General features: G+C 43.7%; 1 protein-coding gene across 2 annotated transcripts; it reads left to right on the forward strand.

Annotated features, from left to right (window-relative positions):
- Nucleotides 1–460: 460 nt before the first annotated feature.
- On the forward strand, nt 461–26,006 carry rc3h2 (ring finger and CCCH-type domains 2). 2 transcript variants are annotated; one of them, XM_060895693.1, is made up of 19 exons: nt 461–661; nt 7,261–7,564; nt 9,303–9,420; nt 9,942–10,175; nt 10,526–10,701; nt 11,023–11,223; nt 13,121–13,253; nt 13,915–14,033; nt 14,359–14,471; nt 14,832–15,059; nt 15,305–15,459; nt 15,919–16,319; nt 17,113–17,247; nt 18,550–18,690; nt 19,056–19,272; nt 19,812–19,893; nt 20,210–20,363; nt 20,722–20,849; nt 22,307–26,006. In XM_060895693.1, the coding sequence occupies exons 2-19, from the start codon at nt 7,334–7,336 to the stop codon at nt 22,443–22,445; spliced, it is 3,105 nt and encodes a 1,034-aa protein (XP_060751676.1). In that variant the 5' UTR covers nt 461–661; nt 7,261–7,333; the 3' UTR covers nt 22,446–26,006. The 2 variants fall into 2 exon arrangements, with proteins under 2 accessions (XP_060751676.1, XP_060751677.1); XM_060895694.1 differs by lacking the exon at nt 461–661 and adding an exon at nt 5,428–5,616.
- The last annotated feature ends 791 nt before the right edge of the window (nt 26,007–26,797 follow it).

Raw genomic sequence — 26,797 nt, forward strand, 5'->3', positions numbered from 1 at the left:
ACCATCTTCATCACTGTGATCACAAGGATACAGACTTTAAACCAGAATTAGGAAGTAAAAGTGGTGTAAAAACACACACCGGTGTATTAAACAGTGTTATAAACATTAAGTAGGTATTTGCAGTACTTTTACACAGCGCTCGTGCGCGTCACCACGTGCTGTCTCTTTAAGACACCGAGCGACGCGGCCCACGCCTCGAAAAGCGGCTCGTTCCGGCTTGGACGACTCACAGCTAATAATCCTTCACTCCGCAGGAGGACAAATAGTCCCTGACACAATCACTCAGCGCTCCTGCAGCTCTCCTCGCACGCTAATCACGTGTTCTGTCCAGAGATTCCACGCGATACACGTATTTTTAATAGCGTGCTAAACGTGCTGGAAGGCGTTACGTTCTAGTCCCGGCGGAAGGATACATCAGACCGCGCGCTCTCGCTGTGACGAGCCTACGGGAGCGAGCGTGACTCGCGAACGCGCAAGACAGCTGGCTAGAGATTACAAGTAAGGTTTATTATGAGGTCCTGGACAAGACACAGACTTTTAAACGTGGAACAAAGTGCCTTCTTGTTCTTTCTGAGGGTTTGAGGTTAAATCAGGAAAATATTTCCTTGACCTGGGAATAAAACTGGATTATTTTTAAGATGATTTGTCTCTCTGCTTTAAGGTAAGTGAAGTTAAGACTTGCAGATGCATGAAAATAAAGGCAGTGTTTTTGTTTTGAATGGTTTGTTTTTTTCAGCACAAAACTGTCACGATTTCTACCCATGCATTCTTCTGTAATATCAGCAGGTGAATAAATGCATGCATCATCTTTCCTGTGTTTATCATCTGATGTTATGGGATGCTGATGAGACGTTAGATTAGATTAGATTAGATTAGATTAGATTTCTGCACTGATATAAAGTCTGCAGGTGATGTTTGGACAGATTGCATAGTTAGATATTACATTTAATAGAAGTGTGAATGAAAAAAAAACAACACTTTTTTATATTTAATAATGTACTAAAAATCGATTTAAAGATTTAACATCGTTTTATTTACAATCTGTTATAATAGAGAAAAAAACAACAAAAAAAACATCATATTACAATTTACAGCACTTTTGTATCATGTTTGTCTATCATCTAACACGTAAAGAATGAATGCTGTGATAAATAAATGTTTTAAACAGTATTTTTTTTTATTTAACTCATGAATCGAATTCCTTGAATCAGATGAAAGACACTGTTTTTGCACGTAATTGTGTTTGGCTGTCGAAATGACGGTGGTGCATGAAGGAAGTGTCTCATAGCAAAAGTTTCACCTGCTCGCAGATGAATCGTTTCTGTTTTATTCGATTCTTAAGTGAATCGAATGAGTGAATCGAGTTGAGTCAAAAGAATCGAATGAGTGAATCGAGTTGAGTCAAAAGAATCGAATGTGTGAATCGAGTTGAGTGAAAAGAATGGGCAAAGCTGTTAAACGTGGAACTTAAACGTTAAAAACAATCAAACAATACAAACATAAAATAAAACAAACAAACAGTACAAATTCTAACCTTCTGTTTCTATATTTCTGACCCAGAAATAACAATGTAAACAGAACTAACATAGAGAACACAGTGAATCCTTCAGTTGTGACCATTCACTCACTCTCACTCATCTTCTACCGCTTATCTGAACTACCTCGGGTCACGGGGAGCCTGTGTCTATCTCAGGCGTCATCGGGCATCAAGGCAGGATACACCCTGGACGGAGTGCCAACCCATCACAGGGCACACACACACACACTCATTCACTCACACATTCACACACTACGGACAATTTTCCAGAGATGCCAATCAACCTACCATGCATGTCTTTGGACCGGGGGAGGAAACCGGAGTACCCAGAGGAAACCCCCGAGGCACGGGGAGAACATGCAAACTCCACACACACACACAAGGTGGAGGCGGGAATCGAAACCCCCAACCCTGGAGGTGTGAGGCGAACGTGCTAACCACTAAGCCACCGTGCCCCCCCCACCCTCAGTTGTGACCAATAAATTACAACTTATAGTACAGTTAGTGCTCAATGAAATTTTTAATTACTGACTATTTCTAAGGTACCGTCACAATGACGTAATTAACTCGGATCTGTACAGACTCATACAGGCTGTAACGCAGACTGCAGCTTTAATAAATCTGTTTTTTTGCACGAACAATTAAGAGACAGAGACAGAAATCTATCCACCGACTTTGTAGACACGTTGTTTTTGTCCGTTATCAGCCACGCGTCCCGTCCCTGCAGTTTGTGATGCAAGCTGGAAAAGTTTACAGCAAAAGTATAAATGAGTTCATTCACATGATTCATTTGAAAACATGATTTGATTCGTTTACATTTACGGCATTTAACAGACTCCCTTATACAGAGTGACATACATTTTAATTTATAGAACTGAGTGTTAAGGGCCTCGCTCAGGGGCCCAACGGTGCCGGTTTGGTGGACCTGGGATTCAAACTCATGACCTTCCGAGCAATAATCCAACACCTTCACCTCTAAGCTACCACCCCCCCATTTGAAGGTTTTGTTTAAAGGAATTGTGTAAAATGAGTCGTGTAAAAGTTTTGTACGTTTTGACCAAATTTTTATTTCTGAGTCTCATCTGCTGTCATAAAGCACTGAAGCACTTAACTCTCTCTCAGCAGAACTTCATTTATACTTTCACTTCTCTAACGTGTGTTTTTTGGATTTTTCCTTAATAATGACTTCTGACCCAGACGGTACTTGCTCAACTTCTGTTTGGTGTCTATAGAAACATCTTTTGCTAATAAACACATGTTTACAGATGTGTTGATGAACTTTTATGAGAAACATTCTACAATCTAAATATTTCACAGTATTTATTTACAAACGATTTCCTTTCAGAAAGTGGACAATTAGAGATTTGTCAGCATCGCTACGTGGTGTATCAGGAAACAAAAGCATTATAGAAAAGTGTTTAGAGAAGTTCCACCGAGGAGGAGGAAGCGTTCAGTTGAAAAGAGAGCAAAGCGGGTTTCAGGTTTGCGTCGTGCCAACGAGTGATGATCGCAGCGACTCGGTTTAGAATTGACTCCGAGTCGACTCTTTTGAAGTGAATCGAAATGTGGAAATCTAGAAATACAGTTTTGCAATTTATACACATCCTTATGTATAATTTTAAACCGTTCATGACGATATGAAAAATGAGGAAGTGTTTTTTTTTGGTTGGTTATAAATAAAACAAACAAATTAATAGCCCGGTTAAAAGACGAGCCGAACAAATCAGAGGTGAGGTGTGTGTGTGTGTGTGTGTGTGTGTGTGTGTGTGTGTGTGTGTGTGTGTGTGTGTAGGGGACAGGATGTTCTTAATGGTAATAGTCTTGTTGTGGTGAACTTTTAGAGGCTTGTAAAGTGATCTGGAACCCCCCACCCCCCTACACACACCCCTCTCTGCCCCCTGACTTGTCTGTGTCTGTGGGTTCATGTTCTAACCGGTCCAATTTGAGGTTTGGCGTTGGAGGAATGAGTTTCCACTTTAAAACAGTGTGTGTCTTGGTTTACATCACACTCCTTCGTGTCATGTTGGAGTATAATTAGTCTTTGCTTTATTATTAGTATGCGGTCAGTCGGTAGAAGGTGAATTTCTGCAGACGTGGTTGATATTTTGTGCAACTAAAAAAAAAAAAAATCTGATCAGAAATACGGTCATTACGAGGTAAACGCGCTCGCGTACATGTACGGCTTCGCGGCCTCGTTGTCGATCACAGCCGGTTTTTGCCGTAAGTCGGAGTCGTGACAGTAACAAAAACTCATCGTGGCCTCCAGTTTGAATGTGATGTTTTCAGCAGAAGGTAAGATTTAAGCACCGTTTTCTCACACTGTCAGTTTTTTCCGACACCAAACCACTCACATGTACACCATGTCATGCCACATACGTCATCTCCACCACTGAAACTCATAGCCACGAGCTTCTGATGTTTGGCACGAAGTTACTCGCAGTTATTTCACGTATATTTGTTATGAAACCGAGCATCGTGTGTCGGTTTTGATCTTTTACGTATTACGTTTGACAGCGAATGTTGTGCAGAGCAGCACTGAGGTTTCGGTTATTGAGGTTTGAAAAGCAAGCAGTTGGATGAGATGCAGCGTGGTGATGAGCTCAGCGTGTCATGACTCACACACATGCTTCAGCAGATGTGTCTTGATGACTAGTGGCATGTTTATTTCGGGGGTTTTTGTTTTATTTACTTTAATTTTTTTCAGCGTACGTGGACGAATACGAGCGACGTACCGAAGTCAAATCGCTTGCAGCAGATTTAGATTTAGAAGTAAAAGAAATAGAAACAAAAAATATATAATATGCAAAAAGCTCTTCTTTTAGCTGGCTTAAATGAAAGGGCCGTGCAAATTCTTTTATTCCAGCTTATAAACAAGGCAGGAGTTCAAATGCATTTAGGTAAAAATATGCAAATGAGTAAATAAGTATTAAAGCGCTTACATTTGTACTGTAATATGTAAAAAAATGATAAACGTAATATATAAAATCACACGGTTAACTATAACAGGTTAGTTTGATGTGGAGTCACTTGTGTTAGCCTGTATTCATTGTTCACTGTATTCATTTTAGTGATGTTTACACAGTGGCACATCGTCCATGAGGAAGTGCTGGTGCTGGGTGTCGGTTACTTCCTGTCAGTTACTTTACTGGTGTGTCTCATCAGTAAATATATAATACTAATAAGGCAGATCGGACATTTGTCCAGGAACTCTGCTTTACCTGAGAAATGACTGACAGCTAAACATGTAGTCGTTTGTATAAAGTAATGAATAAACAGACTTGTGTGTACTATAACAGGTACAGAATACCCATAATGCACTTTGTATTTAAACCGGAAATATTAAATGAAGACAGAATAACAATCTACCGTGTGGGAATAATGAAATATTACATGCTGTCTCAATATAATGAGGTATTAGAATCAGATATAACATCAAAATAATGACACTTTGTCTCAGTATTAATAATTAGCTGTTATGTGAAAATAATGAGATACCTTCAAGAAGTAATGAGATACTGTCAGGAAATAATGAGATACTTTCAGGAAATAATGGGATATGTTCAGGAAATAATGAGATACTATGAATAATGAGATTTTAAGTGATAATGATTATTTAGTTGTAATAATGAGATACTATCTTGAAATAGAAAGATATCAGTCACAATAATGACGATATCCTGAAAAGTTATTGAGTTGAAACGACGAGATACCAAGTTAAATAATGAGATATTACATTGCAACAATCACACTGTCTTTAAATAAGGAGATATTTTGTCAACAATAATGAGATATATACTGTAAGTAGGTCCTGTTCTCCTGGTGTCTGCACCTCTCTGGCTGCCCGCTAGGGGGCGGTGTGTGCGGGACCCGCGGACCGTCACACACACAACCAGCCGAAGAAGAAGAAAAACTTCTCAATGCATGTGTAGTGCAGCACATGGGGAGCCACAGGCGTCACTTTACACGCGTTATAATGCGCTTATGTAGTGATGAGGGACTGAATAATGAGCTTTAACGTCTCAGAGACACAAACTTTTCCCGTTACACCGCACGAGCTCATCCTGAAGAGCAAAATGACGGTAAATATCGCGTTACAGAGGAGATAAAATGGCGGCTACTGACGCTCAGGTCACCGCGCTGTAGTTATAAGGTTTATTTCTGTGTGGCCTGATTGTGGGTCGGTTGTTTAACGGGCGCGCGAGCCGTTTTTGATAATGCGCGTGCAGCACGTGGCGTGAACGCGTGCACGCGCTTCTGGGGTCGGGCCACGTGCTCGATATTCATTCATAGATTTTTGTGGCTTTTTTCCACATTTTCTTCTTTTTCTTCACCTTTTTTCCTTCCATTTTCTTTTCTCTCTTTGTTCTTTCTTCTCGTCCCTGTTTACATCCCTTGTTCTTTTCTCACTTCTATAACTCCTTTTTTATTTTTCTCTTGTTCTTTTTGTCACATTTAACTCTTTTAACTCGATTTTTTTCTTTTGTTTAAATTTCTATTAATTTTCTCTCGTAGTCACAATGTTAAATCTTTTGTTTCTAAGTGCAAAAAACGTGTAAAGGCGAGAGGGAGGGGGAAGAGGAGGGGAAGAGACAAACGGGGAGCAAGAGAGAAGGGAGAGAGACAGAGGGGGGGAAGAGAGGAGGAGGGAGGAAGAGGAGGGGAAGAGACAAACGGGGAGCAAGAGAGAAGGGAGAGAGAGACAGAGGGGGGAAGAGAGGAGGAGGGAGAGAGACAGGGGGGGAGTAGGAGGGAGAGAGACGGGGGGGAGGAGGAGGGAGAGAGGAGGAGGGAGGAAGAGGAGGGGAAGAGACAAACGGGGAGCAAGAGAGAAGGGAGAGAGAGACAGAGGGGGGGAAGAGAGGAGGAGGGAGAGAGACGGGGGGAGGAGGAGGGAGAGAGACGGGGGGAGGAGGGAGAGAGACGGGGGGGAGGAGGGAGACAGGGGGGAAAGAGAGGAGGAGGGAGGGAGAGAGACAGAGGGGGGGAAGAGAGGAGGAGGGAGAGAGACGGGGGGAGGAGGAGGGAGAGAGACGGGGGGAAGAGGAGGGGAAGAGACAAACGGGGAGCAAGAGAGAAGGGAGAGAGAGACAGCGGGGGGGAAGAGAGGAGGAGGGAGAGAGACGGGGGGGAGGAGGGAGACAGGGGGGAAAGAGAGGAGGAGGGAGGGAGAGAGACAGAGAGGGGGGAAGAGAGAGAGACAGAGGGGGGAAGAGAGGAGGAGGGAGAGAGACAGGGAGAGAGGGGAAAGAGAGGAGGAGGGGGGGAGACAGAGGGGAGAAAGAGAGGAGGAGGGAGAGAGGGAAAGGGAAGAGGGAGAGAGAGAGAGAGAGAGAGAGATGTATAGAGAGAGGCAGACAGAGAGGCAGACAGACAGACAGACAGAGAGGCAGACAGACAGACAGACAGAGAGGCAGACAGACAGACAGACACAGACAGACAGACACACAGACAGATGTATATTCGCTGCCTGCTCAAGATGAACAATTCATTATAATGAAGCTAAAAAAACGAATAAAACAACTTTTAGTAAATATTAAATATAAGTTCTTTAAGTTCTTGTTCTCTTTTCTCTAAACTGATAGAAGCACATTCTTGGTACCTGAGTGCTGATGATGAAAGTTAATCTATTAAACTTTAATTGCCCCAGAACTGTTATAGAGTGTTAATTGTACTAATACAGTTATAACTGGATGTTATTAATAATTATAAATGTTTCTCTGCAGGCGTCTATGAGCAGTGGAAGCCAGGCGTCATGTGATCTCTGGGAGCACGTGATCGCCCCCCGTAGGAGCCAGGATGCCTGTGCAGGCGGCGCAGTGGACAGAGTTCCTGTCCTGCCCCATCTGTCTGAACGAGTTCAACGCTGGTGGACACAAACCCATCAGCCTGGGCTGCTCCCACACCGTGTGTAAGACGTGTCTCCACAAACTACACCGTAAAGCATGTCCTTTTGACCAGACCTCCATCAGCATCGACATCGAGCTGCTGCCAGTTAATCGTGCCCTGCTGCTGCTGTTGGGGGCGCAGGTGAGCATGGTGGGGTGGGGTGGGGCAACACAGGTGGCATTATGGCAGAATAAGTATGGAATAGTGGGTGGGGTTTTGGGGAAGTTTGGATCCTTTGTGGATGTTCTGGTGTAGTGGGCAGAAATTCTGATTGGATGGTTGGGCTTTCTGGAATAACAGGTGGACGTTAGGGATAGTGGAGTATTGGGGGCAATTCTGTGGTAACTAGTGCATGTTCTGGGGCTCGGAAGTGCAGATGGTGGGATATAGCAGGGGTCTTCTGGAGATGGTGGGATATAGGATGGGTCTTCTGGAGATGGTGGACCTTCTGGAGATGGTGGGATATAGCATGGACTTTCTAGAGATGGTGGGATATAGCAGGGGTCTTCTGGAGATGGTGGGATATAGCAGGGGTCTTTTGGAGATGGTGGACCTTCTGGAGATGGTGGGATATAGCATGGACTTTCTAGAGATGGTGGGATATAGCAGGGGTCTTCTGGAGATGGTGGGATATAGCAGGGGTCTTTTGGAGATGGTGGACCTTCTGGAGATGGTGGGATATAGCATGGACTTTCTAGAGATGGTGGGATATAGCAGGGGTCTTCTGGAGATGGTGGACCTTCTGGAGATGGTGGGATATAGCATGGACTTTCTAGAGATGGTGGGATATAGCATGGGTCTTCTGGAGATGGTGGACCTTCTGGAGATGGTGGACCTTCTGGAGATGGTGGACCTTCTGGAGATGGTGGACCTTCTGGAGATGGTGGGATATAGCATGGACTTTCTAGAGATGGTGGGATATAGCAGGGGTCTTTTGGAGATGGTGGACCTTCTGGAGATGGTGGGATATAGCATGGACTTTCTAGAGATGGTGGGATATAGCAGGGGTCTTCTGGAGATGGTGGACCTTCTGGAGATGGTGGGATATAGCATGGACTTTCTAGAGATGGTGGGATATAGCAGGGGTCTTCTGGAGATGGTGGACCTTCTGGAGATGGTGGGATATAGCATGGGTCTTTTGGAGATGGTGGACCTTCTGGAGATGGTGGGATATAGCAAGGACTTTCTAGAGATGGTGGGATATAGCAGGGGTCTTCTGGAGATGGTGGGATGTAGCATGGGTCTTTTGGAGATGGTGGGATATAGCAGGGGTCTTTTGGAGATGGTGGACCTTCTGGAGATGGTGGACCTTCTGGAGATGGTGGACCTTCTGGAGATGGTGGGATATAGCAGGGGTCCTCTGGGATAGCCCTTGGATGTTTTGGATAACGGGGAATGTTCTAGACGGTCAATTTGGGTTTCTGGTATACGTGATAAGTTGGTGTGTGTGTAAGGTAGAGTGGGGGGAGTGGGTGGGTGTTGTAGTGGCTGGCCATGAGGTGCTAACTGGGTGTACTGGGATTGCAGCTGTGCATTCTGGGATACTGGATGGATGTTCTGGGATGGTGTATGAAGGTGTCTGGTGGGAGCTGGTTTTCTGGGCTGGCAGGTGGGTGTCGTGTGGGAGGATGTATTCTGTAGATGTGTTACACACACCATCGTGTGGTGAAGTGTGATGTGTGACGGCTAAAAATAGTTGTGGGGAATTTGTTGTATGGGTTTGTGGGGGAACATTTATATCTTTCCGGATGTGTGGTTTAGATAATAAAAAAACAATAAAGGAACTCGTTTGTCTTAATTTCCTTTTAAGTGTGTGTGTGTGTGTGTGTGTGTGTGTGTGTGTGTGTGTGTGTGTGTGTGTGTGTGTGTGTGTGCGCAGGTTCCTGAAAGCCAGAGTGTGTGTCTGGGCAGCACTGAAGACGCACAGCATTATGAAATGTGCAGGACGTGTGTGGAGGAATTGGCACTTTACCTCAAACCCATCACTGGGGGAAAAGGTACAAGCACGAGTCTAAGCTCTCTCTGTGTGTGTGTGTGTGTGTGTGTGTGTGTGTGTGTGTGTGTGTGTGTGTGTGTGTGTGTGTGAGTGTGTGTGAGTGTGTGAGTGAGTGTGTGTGTGAACACGAGAGCGAGAAAAAGAATGTAAGCCTTTTTGTATGCGTTTGTTCTTGTGGTTCTTTGGCAGTGTGTGTGTGTAGATCAGTGTTTCCTGTTTGCTTTGTGTGTGTGTGTGTGTGTGTGTGTGTGGTTAGGTTTTGTGCGTCAGAGATGAAACTCGAGAGTTCCAACAGTTTCTGCCAGCTGCAGCGTTAGTGAACAAAATCTGAGCTTTATTTAAAAAGCAGGGTGATTGTGATTGATTTCACAGCTGAAGCTGTTTCATGTCCCATGTGATGTTCTTCAGTGACCGACGTTTAAAGGATTCTGCCACAATAACGTACACGAGACGTGAAGCACTTAACGTTTGTTTAACTTAACAAGCCTGAGCACATGTACCTGTTCTGTGTGTGTGAGAAAGGCGTGGTGTCTCAGGTTGCGAGCGCGCTCAGTCGGCCCATGCAGAGGAAGCTGGTGACGCTGGTGAACTGCCAGCTGGTGGAGGAGGAGGGCCGGGTGAGGGCGCTGCGGGCGGCTCGCTCTCTGGGAGAACGTACCATCACCGAGCTCATCCTGCAGCACCAGAACCCTCAGCAGCTCTCCGCCAACCTGTGGGCCGCCGTCAGGGCGCGTGGGTGTCAGTTCCTCGGACCTGGTGAGTCTTGTGGAGCTTAAAGATCTGTACACAGAGATGGTCTTTGTATTAACTGATCCACCTGGACACCACTCGAGCTTCTTCATGGTTTAGGAGACACGTTAGTCAGTAGAAGGTTAGACAACGTGTCTCCTGAACCGTGAAGAAGCTATAAGGTTTGTGAACGTGGTCCTGCTCGGTGTCTGTGATGATTACTCATAGGGCAGATTCTGATGGGGAGACAAATCTCTCGTCTGATCTCAGAAATGAGTTTATATAGTCTGAGGACACCAGAGACACGAGTCCTGTCTCCTGTAGCTGATTACATCTGTGTCTGAACATCACTCTGTGTGTGTGTGTGTGTGTTACAGCGATGCAGGAGGACGCCCTGAAGCTTGTCCTGCTGGCTCTCGAGGACGGCTCGGCCCTCTCTCGCAAGGTTCTGGTGCTCTTTGTGGTGCAGAAGCTGGAAGCTCGGTTCCCTCAAGCCTCCAAGACGAGCATCGGTCACGTGGTGCAGCTTCTGTACCGCGCCTCCTGCTTTAAGGTATCTGATCTCGGTGCTGTGTAAAGATGGTGTGTGTTTGTCACGGAGGTGTATTATGTCATGACTCCTGCGTGCTTGGCAGGGCAGGAATTTTGCCCCTGTCCCAGAATGCAACTGAAGAGGTTTAGTGTGTGTGTGTGTGTGTGTGTGTGTGTGTGGTGTGTTTGGTGTCAGTGATGATGAACTCATAGGGCAGATTCTGAGTGGGAGAAACACCTGATTCTCTCACCTGATCTCAGACGTGAGTTATATATAGTCTGAGAACACCGAACGCACCGCGCTGACGTTAACCAGCTCGTAATCAAGGCTCCTGTTTATCAGGTGACGAAGCGTGACGAAGACTCGTCACTGATGCAGCTGAAGGAGGAGTTTCGCACGTACGAGGCTTTGAGACGTGAACACGACGCTCAGATTGTCCACATCGCCATGGAGGCGGGGCTACGCATCTCTCCCGAGCAGTGGTCCTCTCTGCTGTACGGAGACCTCGCCCACAAATCACACATGCAGTCCATCATAGACAAGGTACCGCCTACTTCCTGTTTATTTAAATTTTATTGTCTATAGAGAAAAAATTCTGATGTTTTTTTCCCCCTGAGGATGAGGACACGAGGACGTTTCGGTGTGTGTCTAAAATCTGCCTTGTATTCTTATGGCAATATTTTATTGTGGGCGGAGCTTCAGGGGCGTGGCTTCTTCACCCTGGAAACTTAACTTTTTAAAAAAACTTTTTTTTTTTAGTAGTTTATTTTTTTTGTTCTGTTAAATTGTCTGCTTTATTTACGTAGTACGTCATTTATTAAACACTAAAATAAAGTACTATTTTTTATTTTTAGCTTAAATTTTATGTTAATTTTATAAAACGTGTTTTTTATCTATTTAAATTTGTTTCAGGTTTTTTTTTATTAAATAAAATCCACAAAGAAAAGTACAGAAGCGTATCGCATTCACTCGAGTAAAAAAAAAATCTTAATTACTTAATTATCTCTAAGTCGTTAATTCAGAAAAACAGAGTAGATTTTTTTACTGAAGTGAACGTGATACGCTTCTGTAGAAAAGTGTTTTTAAACTGGTTTTATTTTCTGTTTCTGGTCGATGGTTTGGTTTCTTCTCCCACGCGCCACAGTTATAAAAACAAATCATCTCCACCCACAAAGACGCCTACAACGAGCCAGTGGTGTGTAACAGTGTGTTTAGTGACGGAGGATAAAACATCCTTCTGAAAGCATCCTGAAATTTGTGTCTGTGTGTGTGTGTGTGTCTGTGTGTGTGTGTCTGTGTGTGTGTCTGTGTGTGTGTGTGTCTGTGTGTGTGTGTCTGTGTGTGTGTGTGTCTGTGTGTGTGTGTCTGTGTGTGTGTGTCTGTGTGTGTGTGTGTGTGTGTGTGTGTCTGTGTGTGTGTGTCTGTGTGTGTGTGTGTGTGTGTGTGTGTGTGTCTGTGTGTGTGTGTGTGTCTGTGTGTGTGTCTGTCTGTGTGTCTGTCTGTGTGTGTGTCTGTGTGTGTGTGTGTGTGTCTGTGTGTGTGTCTGTGTGTGTGTCTGTGTGTGTGTGTCTGTCTGTGTGTGTGTGTGTGTCTGTGTGTGTGTCTGTGTGTGTGTCTGTGTGTGTGTCTGTGTGTGTCTGTGTGTGTGTCTGTGTGTGTCTGTGTGTGTGTCTGTGTCTGTGTGTGTCTGTGTGTGTGTCTGTGTGTGTGTCTGTGTCTGTGTGTGTCTGTGTCTGTGTGTGTCTGTCTGTGTGTGTCTGTCTGTGTGTGTGTGTCTGTCTGTGTGTGTGTGTGTCTGTCTGTGTGTGTGTGTCTGTCTGTGTGTGTGTGTGTCTGTCTGTGTGTGTGTGTCTGTCTGTGTGTGTGTGTCTGTCTGTGTGTGTGTGTCTGTCTGTGTGTGTGTCTGTCTGTCTGTGTGTGTGTGTGTCTGTCTGTGTGTGTGTGTCTGTCTGTGTGTGTGTCTGTCTGTGTGTGTGTCTGTCTGTGTGTGTGTGTCTGTCTGTGTGTGTGTCTGTCTGTGTGTGTGTGTCTGTCTGTGTGTGTGTCTGTCTGTGTGTGTCTGTGTGTGTGTGTGTGTGTCTGTGTGTGTGTGTGTCTGTGTGTGTGTGTGTGTCTGTGTGTGTGTCTGTGTGTCTGTGTGTCTGTGTGTCTGTGTGTCTGTGTGTCTGTGTCTCTGTGTGTCTGTGTGTCTGTGTGTCTGTGTCTCTGTGTCTGTGTCTGTGTCTGTCTCTGTGTGTGTGTGTCAGTGATGATTACTCGTTAGGGCAGATTCTGAGTGAGAGAAACATCTGATTCTTTCACCTGATCTCACACACACGAGATTAATAATCTGAGAACACACACACACACACACACACACACGTGCAGTTCACGTTCTGTTCACGTATGCGGTGTCTCTTTAATTACTGTTTTTTTTTTTTTCTCCACACCATTTTTCCAGCTTCAGTCCCCAGAATCCTTTGTGAAGAGCGTTCAGGAGCTGACGATCGTCCTGCAGAGAACCGGAGACCCGGCAAACCTCAACATCCTCCGAGCTCCGCTTGAACTTCTGGCTGGAATCGACCAGAACCTGGGTGAGTGTGAGATGTTCATGGTGCCGTCCTCCTGGTCCTCGGTTCTCCCGGACGTGTGCCGTGCTACCGGTTCCTCCAGTCCTCGGTTCTCCGACACATCAGGCTCTCTAACGTACCGTCACTAAATGCTGTGAGAGTTTAATAAGCACAGGAACACAAGGAGCTGCTGTTTATTCTAAAGCTATAAGGTTTGTGAACGTGGTCCTGCTCGGTGTCTGTGATGATTACTCATAGGGCAGATTCTGATGGGGAGACAAATCTCTCGTCTGATCTCAGAAATGAGTTTATATAGTCTGAGGACACCAGAGACACGAGTCCTGTCTCCTGTAGCTGATTACATCTGTGTCTGAACATCACTGTGTGTGTGTGTGTGTGTGTTACAGCGATGCAGCATACACACAAACTATGCAGTATAAAGAATGACGTTCTCTCTCTCTCTTCCTCCCTCTCCATCTTTCTCCCCGTCTCTCTCTCTGTCTCTCTCTCTCTGTCTCTCCCTCTCTGTCTCTCCCTCTCCGTCTCTGTCTCTCTCTCTCCATCTCTATCTTTCTCACTCTCTCTCTCTCTCTGTCTCTCTCTCTCTCCCTCTCTGTCTCTCTCTCTCTCCCTCTCTGTCTCTCTCTCTCTCCGTCTCTCTCTCTCTCTCTCTCTCTCTCTCTAGACTCAGCCGTCCCCTCGTGGGAGGAGCTCGAGTCAGTGATGTTGGCGGTGAAGGTGGTGGTCCACGGACTCGTTGAGTTCATTCAGAATTTCAGCAAAAAGAGTCACGAGACCTTTCCTGTAAGTGCAGAACCTCCTCATGTCACTTCCCAGCCTACAGATTTCACACGTGTTCCTCACACGTGTTCCTCACACGTTTAAACACGTTCCTCTCAAGTGAATCTCTGCTCTTTGTACTGATATGGAAAAATATATCAGATGAATAAAGAAATAAAATTGGTGTAACGTATTTTAAAATGTTTCCTATCACGTGTGTGTGTGTGTGATTGTGTGTGTGTGTGATTGTGTGTGTGTGATTGTGTGTGATTGTGTGTGTGTGTGATTGTGTGTGTGTGTGATTGTGTGTGTGTGTGATTGTGTGTGTGTGTGATTGTGTGTGTGTTAGTCTCAGCCCAATAGTAAATACAAGACCAGCATGTGCAGAGACCTGCGGCAGCAAGGAACCTGCCCACGAGGTGTTAACTGCACCTTCGCCCACACCCAGGACGAGCTGGAGAAGTGAGCACACACACACACACACACACACACACAAACCCCCACCCACCCACCCATGGACCAAAATGACTATTTATAAATGTGTGTCGGTGTGTTGCACAAATTCACGTGCACCCAGAACGATGTGCAGAAATGTGTACTGACTACATAACACACGTACAGTGAACAAAGTGACAGGAGGCTTTTTATTTTCCCTCTTTCTGTTCCTTTGTGTTCACACTCACACCCACACACACTCGCTTTACACCCACACACTCACACACACACACACACTCGCTTTACACCCACACACTCACACACACTCGCTTTACACCCACACTCACACACACACAGCCTCTCACCACTCTTCTCTCCTCCTCCAAGGTACCGAATGAGGAATAAGAAGGTCAGTTCAGGAACCAGGCCGTCTCTCCTGTCCAAAACGGGTGCAGTGAAATCCTCAGGTGTAGACGTGTGTGTCTGTGAGCAGGAGGGCGTGGCCTCAGAGAGCTCCTCCCCCACTCACCTCGTGCCCAGAGGAGGAGAGCAGGAGCAGGAGGAGGTGGTGATGAAGGAGCTGGCTGATGGATTCAGAGCTACCAACCAAGATCTGTGAGACGTTCTTCCTACACACACACACACACACACACACACACACACACACACACACACACACACACACACACACTTTAATCAGATATATTTCTGAACGTTATTTATACCCAGGATGTCCCCGATGGTGTTTAGGTGGTCTCTAGGTGTTAACTTTTTAATTATTAAAAAAAAGTTCTTCTTCTACTGAGTTCTACTCTGATGTTTGAAGAATGTTCAAGAACATTTTTTTTTCCTGCTCTCAGGAAAACAGGTTCTCCTCCTAAGAGCCCAGTGTCAGGAGGTTCTGCAGACCCCTCAGTGCTCCTCAAACCCTCTGCTCTACCACAGAGAGCTCACCACGAGGTCCCCTACTTTCCTGAACAGAGATCTGCCTACGACTTGCCGTCCTGCCCGTCTGGTGACTGACTCTTTTATACACACACACGCGCATGCACACACACACACACACACACACGTCTGTCACTGCAGGGTTTCTTCAATCTGTTTCATTTTAAATGTATAGACAACTCGAGGGTGTTTCAGTGTTTAATATGTAAATGTTCGATGACGTCTTTCTTTAACCAGTAAAAAGGACACTTTGGGTTATTTGCATCAGTTGAATATGTATGAAGGGGCGGAGCCAAAAAGGTGTGCAGCTAAAGGCTTTAGTAGGTCACAAATGTGTTCATGGGGAAAGATGGTGAACTTGAAGCACATAAATGGACGGATTCTCAACCTTGTGGTAACCGCGACAACCTTTTGGATGCTCGATCCAGATAGCAACAGTACTCAAATGTGGGCGGAGCTAATAATAAAATCCTGCGGAGCGTCGGATCTCTTGTTTTTGTATTTTATTTTTCTCTCTTTGTCTCCACAGGTAATTTTTTCCCTGCTACTGTGTCAAACTCTCACAAACATTACTTACCTCGCTTCCCTCGCTCAAGCCCCGCCTCTGACTCCTCGGCCCCGCCTCCTCTGGCTCCGCCCTACCCTGACCAGCCCCTCCAATCTCGTCTAGGTCTGTCTCCGTATCCGGCCTCCCCCCCTTACCCACCCCTCCCTCACTCGCACCCCCACGGTCACGGCGTCTACGCTCCCGTCTACGACAGCCGACGTCTCTGGAGGCCTCAGCTGTACCACAGACAGGACGGCCGGAGCAACTCTCTCCCTCTGGAGGTGCTGCACTCGTCCATCTATCATCCCCCTCTCCGTGAGCGCTTCAACTCTCTGGACAGCGCCTACTGCAGCGCCTCCAACAGGCGAGCCGCCCTGCACAGGGTACGAGTTTCAGAGACCTTATACCCTAAACTTAAACCTCTGGGTCCTGTTTCTTTTGTTTACTTTTTTTTTGGCCTTGAAATTAGCTCCGCCCTCAAATGATATGGAGCAACCTGCTGAATGGCGGCAACAGTAACCAACGAAGGCATGGGGCGGGGCTTAGATAGGGGGCAGGGCACCAGCTAGAGGGACATTTTAAACATGTATTAAAATGTTTTGTGCTTTAATTAACAATGTTCTAGAACGACTCTTAAGAAGTGACTCAGTTTAAAACGTTCAAGGTTGTTTATTGTCGATGCCGCCACGTGTGCCGACGTACAGAGGAACCGGAATACGGTTTCTCTTATCGAGTGTATATTAATAATACGAGCAGGTTGTGCGATATAGACAGGTTCGTACGGAGGGAACAGCGGCGTACTTGTAATAAACAGACGTCATATAAACCGAGCGAATATCTCGTAAATCTGAACGAATAAATGTACAAATACAAAAAAAGTGCAAAAATACGTCTGAATTTACGTAAATGTTCAGAGTAGGATTTAATTATTAAAATAAATATAATAAAATATCAAATGTTATGTATATAAATAACATTTATATAATATAGAACACGTAATTAAAGTTAAATTAAATATTTTCTTTTATGATGTAAAAGGAGAGGAAAAAAATATTAAAATTTATTAAAAAGGCAGAATTGTCTCTGGGGCCTGAACTAGATAGATGGATGGACATGTAGGTTTGTGTAAAGTGTTTAACGTGTGTGTGTGTGTGTGTGTGTGTGTGTGTGTGTTAGGAGGCGTATGGCCGAGCTGCTTTGGGCTCTGAGGATTTCTACACTCTCCGGCAGGATCAGTGGTCACATCAACACCACGGCTCAGGCCGAGTGGCACAGCATTCCCCTGTCTTTACTGTGGATCTCTGCTCTGAGGTGTGTGTGTGTGTTTGTGCAGTGTGTGTGTGTGTGTGTGTGAGTTTGTGCAGTGTTTCATTAGAAATCTTCAGTTGGTGTGTGTGTGACAGCAGGAGTGCCGTTTCTCCCTCAGCGTGCTGTTACAGCTATTTAAAGCGGAACTGTTGCTCAGCAACTGAAGAATCTTAGCAAGTTTCAGTTCGTGTGTGTGTGTGTGTGTGTGTGTGTGTGTGTGTGGGACAGTTTGGCAGCACACACACCCCTGCCTGTTGACTCACTGTTATTTTTCTAAACGCAGCCTGTTGCATGATGGTGGGTGTTTACACAAAACCCACGGAGTTCTTCAGCACTTCAGTTTCTTCTCTCATTTATTTCTTTCTCTTTCATTCTCTTTTTCTGTGAAATGAGTTTTATTGACCTTCATAAAGCTAAATGAGATTTATAACCTTTTACATTTTTAAGAGTGTGTGTGTATATGCGTGTGTGTGGTATGTAGTATGTTTGTGTATGTATATATGCGCGCGTGTGTATATGTATGTGTGGTGTATGTGTGTATGTATGTGTGTGTATGCGTGTGTGTGTGGTATGTATGTATATATGTGTGTGGTATGTATGTATACATGCGTGCGTGTGTGTGTGTGTGTGTGGGGTATGTGTGTATATTGTGTGTGTTTGTGTATAGTGTGTGTGTGGTATGTATGTATATATGCATATATGTATATTGTGTGTGTTTGTGTATATTGTGTGTGTGTGTATAAATACACACACAGTTGTCAGAAATTCAGACCGTCCTGATTTTTAGCTCTTTGTCGTTCCTTTATTTAATGTTACACAGGAAACATTTATATTAAGGATTAATTACAGATTGAATAATCATTGTTTTTAATTAGTTACATTTAAGATTGATTCTAAATATTTAATAAAGTAGATATTATTATTATTATTATTATTATTATTATTATTATATATCTACAATAAAATAATTAATTTAACTTGTTTACACACATCATAAATGTTCTGTTCTTACCTGAACCCTGAACGAAGGCCCTTTCAAATCAGATAAAAGATGATTTTATTTTAATTCTATTAATCCTAGAAGCTTAATTAAAGCTTTATTGTTTGTTTATTTGGAGATGTTTATTCTCGAGCGTCTTTACGTTAATAACTAAAAATGTTTTTATGCTTTAAATAAATGACGTGTTGATGTGCAGCTTCACACCAGAGATTTCACATGTGTTAAACACTAAAGGAAATAAACATGAACACAAGTAATGTAAAGACTGCTGTTTAACTACTGAGTGTGTGTGTGTGTGTGTTTAGCGTGTGGACAGTGGGGTGTGTGTGAGCTGTAAATGTGGAGGTGCAGACACGCCGCTCAGTCGTTACTCACCGTGGTCATGTGGCGCCGTCGGGCCGTTTGACTCTGAACCTCTTTATTCTCACACCTGTTCCCAACACATGGTGAGAGAACACACACACACACACACACACACACACACACAAACATAAACACACACACACACACAAACATAAACACACATACACGCGCACACACACAGTCATTCTTTATGAATGGGTGTAAATGTGAATCAATCATTTTCCCATGTGGCTCTTTACTGTACACTGTTTAACTCCTGAAATCCTCCATTATTCATGTATAACAGATGTGACATGAAGGCAGATGTCCTGTGATCGATCTCTCTCTCTCTCTCTCTTTCTCTCTCTCTCTCTCTCTGTCTGTCTGTCTCTCTCTCCCTTTTCCTCCCTTCCTCTCTCTCTCTCTCTGTCTCTGTCTCTCTCTCTCTCTCTGTGTGTCTCTCTCTCAGGACGGTGAGTGTACAGCTAAACGCTGGCTGCAGGTTTCAGAGCCGTACAGACGTGTGAAGGACGAGGACCCCATCATCCCGTTCGGAGAAGGTCCCATCATCTCAAAGTGGGGAGCGATTTCCCGCTCATCTCGCACAGACCACCACACCACTGAACCTGTTCAGGCCACAGCAACACACGGACGCACAGCCACCACCACGCTCATCAACTTCAGAGGTGTGTGTGTGTGAGAGAGAGAGAGACAGGGTGTGTGTGTGAGTGAGACAGGGAGTGTGTGTGTGTGTGTGAGAGTGAGACAGGGAGCATGAGCTGCTGGAGTTCACGTTGCAGCTCCAAAGTCAGTCAGGAGTTTAAAACATGAATGTTTAACGTGACTTGATGAATGTTTAACATCATAATAAATAAGTCTGTTCTATGCCGAGATGTAATGTTATAAAGTTAAGTACGGATTTTAAATTGTTATTGATGTAATACAACAACGCTAATTAATATACATAGAATTATATTCTGTATAAAAATCTGATTATAAAACATTGTGTATTGATTTTAAATATGCAGTGTTATAAGAACACCGATTAGTCCTTTAAAAATGAAATCTTAGGTTCTCAATATGGCGTAAATAACTTGAACAACGGGGGGAGGGATGGAGCACCGGCGCCATCTAGAGGGTGTCGGGTTGTCTGATGTAACTATTGCATGTGGCGATGATCTATAATTTATTTATATATATATATATATATTTTATTTTTTTTTAGATTACAACTCTCATGCCACACCGGGCGAGTGCCAGTGGAGTCTGTGTGGGTTTGAGTCGACTCGCTCGGGGTTCCTAGGAAGGTAAGTTAGTGCTGTGAGAGTGTGGTGTCAGTGTGTGTGGTGTCAGTGTGTGTGGTGTCAGTGTGTGTGGTGTCAGGGTGTGTGGTGTCAGTGTGTGTGGTGTCAGTGTGTGTGGTGTCAGTGTGTGTGGTGTCAGTGATGATTACTCGTTAGGGCAGATTCTGAGTAGGAGAGTCACCTGATTCTCACCTGATCTCTCACACGAGTTTTTAGTCTGAGAACAGCACACATGGAAAAGATGCTGTTTAGTACAGTGTTTGTTTCAACACTCACGTGTGTGTGTGTGTGTGTGTGTGTGTCCCCCTCTCTCTCTCAGCGAGCAGAGACGCAGCTCCTTCAGCACCGCCGGGAAACACCGAGCCGAGTTCCTGGTTGGAGACGGAACAGAGAGCGAACCGGACCGGGACATTGAGCTGGAGCTGTGTGCTCTACACGTGGACGACTTGGAACCAGCAGGGATCCAGTCAGAGGTCAAAGCTACAGAGAATTCACTAACAGCCTTTAAAAATATCCAGATGTCTGTAATCCTCCTGCTCCTGAGATACACGAGTGCCAAGTTTGTTTATTATTATTAAACCCAGACGCTGATGATGTCATGGTCATGTGACCTATTAATCGTGCACAGAAAACACATTAGGGGGAAAAAAGTGTTGCTTAAAATAACGTCTCTGAAGAGAGAATATGACTGAGAAGAACGTGGCTTAACGTTAGAGATGACTTTTGTTCCTGAGGTTCATTAAACCCCCAGTCGACCCACGTGTCTGTAGATTGATCCTGTTGTGATCAGCACTGCTGTTATATTTACTGTGTGGTTTTCTTTGTCATCAGGTATCTTTGGAGCCTCGGTGTGAAAATCACCTCTCTGGTGTGTTTAGCGATGCGGGCGGAAGCTCACGGACAGCACAGTCGTTACCTGAGAGCGTGGACACACATTTACTGAAGAAGATGGCCTTTCGGTGAGCTGAGCGTTTTATTAGTCAGGATTTAAAACGCTTCGTTTGAATGTGTTCTAGGTGTTCACTTTGTACATGTTGTGACCCAGAGAGAAGGGGTTTATGGGTAAGTGTGGCACTCAGACTCCTCGTTACAGGCTCGTTATGACCTGCTGCACGTCGGCGAGATCTGATTGGTTATCGTGACCATTTGCTGCTGTTCTACGTTTGTTTTTTGTAGATGAGCGTTTAGTCCCTGATCACTTAAAGGTGAGGTCTCCGTTGTTTGAAAGCCAATGTTGACATTTGAAATCACCAAAACAAACACGCCCCTAACCCAAATGGGTCCCACCCCTGTATCGATAGCTCCGCCCACACATACATACGTAACCCAGGCAACTAATGGAAAGAAACGTGTCTTTATCATAGCTGAAGTGAACAATACGATTGTAGATAAACAAACAAGCAAAAATGACACACAATCATAATCATGTAAAGGACAAAGACATATATTAGTTCTGTGTAACAAAGCAAAACCAACGTTACTCACCTATCGAGAAGGAAAAAAGCGCCTCGGCGTCTTAAGTAAAGTTGGTCACATATTCACAGATTGGAGTTTCCCGAGTCAATAACTCCTGAGCTAAACACTGTTACTACACAAAACACGGTTGTAGCTGCGTCTCTACATTACTACGATAGAAAAGAGGTGTTATTTGTGTAGTAACAGTGTTTAGCTCAGGAGTTATTGACTCAGGAAACTCCAATCTGTGAATATGTGACCAACTTCCTGCTCCTTCAGTTCTCTCCAGCGCTGGAAAGCTGATCCTATATTAACACGTCCTACTTCTTACCTTATCGTAAGCCTTTCTTCTCTTTCTTTCTTTGTTTTTATCCTCCATGTCAATGTTAAAACCGCTTTCTGCTAATGTCACACATGCACACTGAACACTCTCTCCGCCCATATTGACAAGACACGCCCCTTTCTGCTCATTGGCTACACGTTTGTTTTATTTTCTCAAACAACAGAGACCCCACCTTTAATCCTCACTTGTGGGGAGAAATGATTTCATTGAGGTGCTTCATGATTTAGTTTGTTGTGCTGATCGTAATGTTTTGATTTACTGTTAAAAGAAACATTGGAATGATGATGCATTAATAAGGTGTTATATCGGCTCTGTAATGTGTAATAAAGCTTAATGCAGAACGGTTTCACTTACAGCTGTGATGCCGTGTGAATAAATATGAATGTTATAGAGCTTCATAAAGGCCTTCATTTAAAAAAAAAAAATGTATCTGTGGTTCAGAGATTCTCTTCTGGTTTCCTGTAAATTCTGGTTAGTTTCGTTAAACACCGCCCCCTGGTGGACAGAACAGTATGAACGTACACTTGTAATGTGTTGATGTGAAGAAGAATAAATTGCCTGTGATGTGATGTGATCTGCCCTTTCAGTCTAACATCGACCTTTCCCTCCATCTTACAGGAAGTCCCTCTCCCCTGGGGGCCTGAACGCTGGAGGTCTCACCGTGGGGAGTCTGGTGATGAAGACGGGTTCACCGAGACATCCAGGAGACTCCACCGGACCGAACCCTGGACCTGAGATGATTCTGAACGGGAGCTAAAAAAAAAAATGCAGTGTTTGAGTCTGGTCATGTCTCTTGGCACTGATCCACATCTATTTTTTTATATTATAAAGCCTTTGCTTCCCCAATTTATTCCCAAATATCTGGTAATCGTACGTCAACCCCCTTTTTTTTTTTTCTTTTAAAGACTCAAATTTAAAAAAATTATGCATCTTTTTTTTTTCCTCAATTCTTAAATTATTTATTTATTTTTTTTTTGGCTTTTTAAATTTCTGCACGTTGCGTCCACACGTCATCTCAGGTTCACCGGTCTGCCGATCAGATTCCTGCGATTACACTTCCACTGATGATGATGATGATGATGGTGTTTGTGATGAGTTTGTGCTACTGCACTTCCTGTCTGTAGGTTTCTATATTTCTGCTACACATTTACAGTGAGTGAGAGTGAAGCCTGGTGCTCACTGAAGCCTGTTACAGCTCCTACATCCTGCTGCAGACCTAATGACTCGGCTACATGCATGAAAATCTGAGTGGGAGGTTTTTTTTCTTTGGTTTATATTTTATTAGGTTTTTTTAATGAACTGAATGCATGAATGCCTATGAAGTGATATAGGGTCTGTCTCTCTCTCTTTCTCTCTGTCTCTCTCTCTCTCTCTCTGTCTCTCTTTCTCCATAACTCTCTCTCTGTCTCTCTCTCTTTCTCCATAACTGTCTCTCTCTCTCTCTCTTTCTCCATAACTGTGTCTCTCTCTCTCTGTCTCTCTCTCTCTGTCTCTCTCTCTCTCCATAACTCACTCTCTTTCTCCATAACACTCTCTGTCTCTCTCTCTCGCTCTCTGTCTGTCTGTCTCTCTCTCTCTCTTTCTCCATAACTCTCTCTCTCTCTTTCTCCATAACTCTCTCTCTCTCTCTCTCTCTCTCTCTCTCTCTCTCTCTCTCTCTCTCTCTGCCCTGACTTGTGTCCTAAACGCATCGACGTTTGTCTCAAGCTGTCCCATAACCTGAGAGTCTAAAAAAAGGGGCATGTTTTATGCTTTTAGGACCTTTTTTTTTCTTCACTTTTCTCAATTCCAGACGAGAAGAAATGAATTTCTCAGAGGAATCAGTGTCCGCTTGATGTAAGCGCTGTGTTTTGCAGCCTGTTAAACGTATCGCGTCGAACGATACGACGCACGCTGTCGTTACAGCCGCACCGTATATAAACCTTAAAAATACTTCGGTTAATGATATTTAGCTGAAATGCTGATAGTTTGATAGATAATCATCAGGGAATGCAGGACATGTAGTGGGCGGGGCTTGTTCTGTATCTGCTCACTGTGCGTTCTGTCCAGTTCTGCGCTCTCGTCACGGTTCTATCACGCTGGTGGTGTTCGACAGTCCGTCTCTGTAACAATCTGACCTTCGCCTCATGAGATCGCTCTGAGCTGTGAATCTGTTTGTCCGGGAAACTCCAGCTAGACTAATTAGACGAATATATATATATTGTGTTCTAGTGGACACACAGAAGTAATAAACCAGGTCACGCTGCTCGCCCGTGCTTCAGCAGACCGCGTCTTGTTTCACGCTTTGTGTCCGGCGTTACTTTCGCTGGGGGGGGGGAGAGTAAACACCCCTGTCTGATCCTCGTGTTTGAATGCGACATCGCTGCTAACTTCCGTGAAGTTGTGTGCCGAAGTATTTTGTATCAGGAATCTCTTAATTTTTCCTTTTGTTTCGGTCACTGGAAATAAACCGAACCTCCGGCTCTGTATTCGCTGTTTAAGCTGGAGGTCGTTGGAGCGCCGGGTGATGAGCAGATCTCCTGAAACGGGTCGTCGTCTTCTGCAGTCTTGTGCACTGAACCGTTTTTCTTTCCTGCCGTCCTTCACGCGGACAACGGCGAGATCGGGGCACTTTGTGTTACGCCGCGTTAAAGGAAACGTCTCCTATTTATAATAGGGTCAGTTTAGTTTTTTTTTTTTGTTGTTTTTTTCTCATATGTAACGTGGATGCAGGAATGCGGTAGGGCTTTTTGCCTAAAATATTGGCACCTTTTTTGTTAGACTTTACACCAGTTTTAAGGTAACTGGTGTCCCAGTGTTGAATTTTATTGCCTGTGTGCGTGTTTTATTAAAATATATTTAACCTCGTTTCTCTTCTTATTTTGGCCAAGATATAATATCTAGACTTTAACGTGTTAAGCTCTAGATAGTTGTCTGTGTTGCACGAGTGAAAACACTTCAGTACAATAGTGTGTGCTGTGCAAAAACAATTAAAATATATCTATTAAAAAAAGGATGCAGGCGAATATTTGTACAACAGCTGTAGCTGCATTTTCTTAGACTTTTTTTTTTTTTTTAAAGCTATAAAATAATGTATGATATGATTTGTGTGTTCTCCTGCTAGAGCTTTTTACTTTTGAGTAAAGGAGGACTAGAGATGCTGTAAGATGATTACTAGTATGATTTTTTTTTTTTTCTGGTTTCACTGCTGCAGACTGGATTTTATCGGATTTGTTACAGCTTCTAATCTTCAGCCTTCTCTAATCTCAGCATGAGGTTTTTTTTTATTGTTGGATTTTATTCGGCGTAGGTTTCTGTTTATCCTCTTACTGTGATTTGTGATGGATCAGCTCGACTCTTGAGTCTCACCTGCACGCTGCTTTTATATCAATAGTGTGTGTGTGTGTGTGTGTGTGAGATCATCTTCCCCGTACTGGTACTGTTATATACTGGATATTAAATCAGTTTATCACAATTCTGAACAAGTCCAGAGAGGATTAAATAACACAAATAACCCAGAACCACTCAGTTTATCCCAAGACGTTACTGATGGTTATTAATGATAATAGACGACTCCATAAAATTTGTGTAAAGTTTAATCTATATTCGGTTATGTTTTAAGAGATGATTGATTCACGAGAAACGTGAATTTATTTCCTATATGTTGAGTTTATGGCTCGTTCCTTTAAAAGTAAACCACAGTCATGATCAATAGACATTTGGCTGCTTTCAAGCTGGTCTTGTGTTATCGGTTCCCGTTGACCCGGAAACGTAAACGTGATCGTTTTTATTTGGTAGATTAGTGTTTGACAAGGCAAGCATGTGATCATTTACCCCTTCATCGCAAGCCTCTCTGGACCTTTTGCACGTACAATAGTTTACTTCTGATGATCGCTGGTCGTGATTGTGTGCATTCTCACCGGGCGTGTAAATTTATACGTCCCTGACAGCAGCTAATGTTGAATATTTTTACGTCTGTATTAGACATTTCCTTTGCGAATCTATTGTTCGATTTAACTGTAAATGAAATAAAAGATGGTACGCATCCATCAGTTTATACATGACGCCGCCATCATATAGATGGAATTTTACTGCAGTTTTATGATCAGCTATATTTAAATACATAGATATTTATCAGACATTCTTAAAAAGAAGTTATCTTTTGGTAGAAAAATAAACGTATTTTGATGCACTGAACAGATTTGCTGTTTCGTATCTTTGCTGTTTGTGGTTTTGTACCTTTGCAAAGATCTGAGCCGCTCTAAAGCCCATGCTGATGAAAAGGTTATTAAAGGTCATTGTGTAACTGCATGCTGAGATAATAAAAATTTGTCCTCAACGATGTTGTTCATGCTCATGATTTATGATCACTGAAAATTTAGTATCAGAGGTTTTTAAGTGAGTCACATTATTTAGATCAGCTTACCAAAAAGAGTCGACTCTTTTGGCTCCAAAGGGTGTGATTTGTCTTATGGCTGTAATCGTTGCATGAAATCTAACTCTACCTTTTAATAAAGAAAACATTACTGAATGATCGTTTGGGAAATCTGTAGAACTTCCATCATGCTGAATTATGTAAACAAACATGAGTCATATCTCGTTGTTCGTGTTCACTCGAAAGAGTCGACTCTCAAACTCGCGCACGACAAACAACTAAATGGTCAAATTTGTACTCTAGGAGCTGGAATAATAGAATTTAATTAATTAATTAATTAATTAATTAAAGATGATCTATATGTTTAACAATGGCATTTTATGTCACTGAGACAAAATATATTCAAAACACCAATATAAACGAGTCACATACGAATCGGCTCTCAACATCCAGCTGATTCAAAGAACCGATTCTGTCGAGAACGATGCATTACTATCCTGAGAAGTGATTATTACTTTTTTTAATAATGCAGGCGTATTTTGATGTTTATTTACAATTACAATTGTATAACTAGGACGCTGTTATTTGAGGCAACTGCGAATATGAAGACATGACGTTTAAACTACTCTAAACCAGAAGGTTTACATGTCCTGTATTTGTTAGCCACGTTATTCGAACCCCAAACCGAACAGCGACGTCATTACAGCGAAAAAACGTATATATTACATCCTCCTGCTGTATCCACGCCTTAGCAG

Source organism: Tachysurus vachellii, chromosome 20 (assembly GCF_030014155.1).
Source record: "Tachysurus vachellii isolate PV-2020 chromosome 20, HZAU_Pvac_v1, whole genome shotgun sequence".
Taxonomy (NCBI): Eukaryota; Metazoa; Chordata; class Actinopteri; order Siluriformes; family Bagridae; genus Tachysurus; species Tachysurus vachellii.

Coding starts and splice junctions, on each gene's coding strand:
- rc3h2 (XM_060895693.1), top strand. CDS start 7,334: ATGCCTGTGCAGGCGGCGCAGTGGACAGAGTTCCTGTCCTGCCCCATC. Junction 18,691..19,055: donor ACACCTGTTCCCAACACATG/GTGAGAGAACAC, acceptor TCTCTCTCTCAG/GACGGTGAGTGTACAGCTAA. Junction 20,850..22,306: donor CTGAAGAAGATGGCCTTTCG/GTGAGCTGAGCG, acceptor TCCATCTTACAG/GAAGTCCCTCTCCCCTGGGG.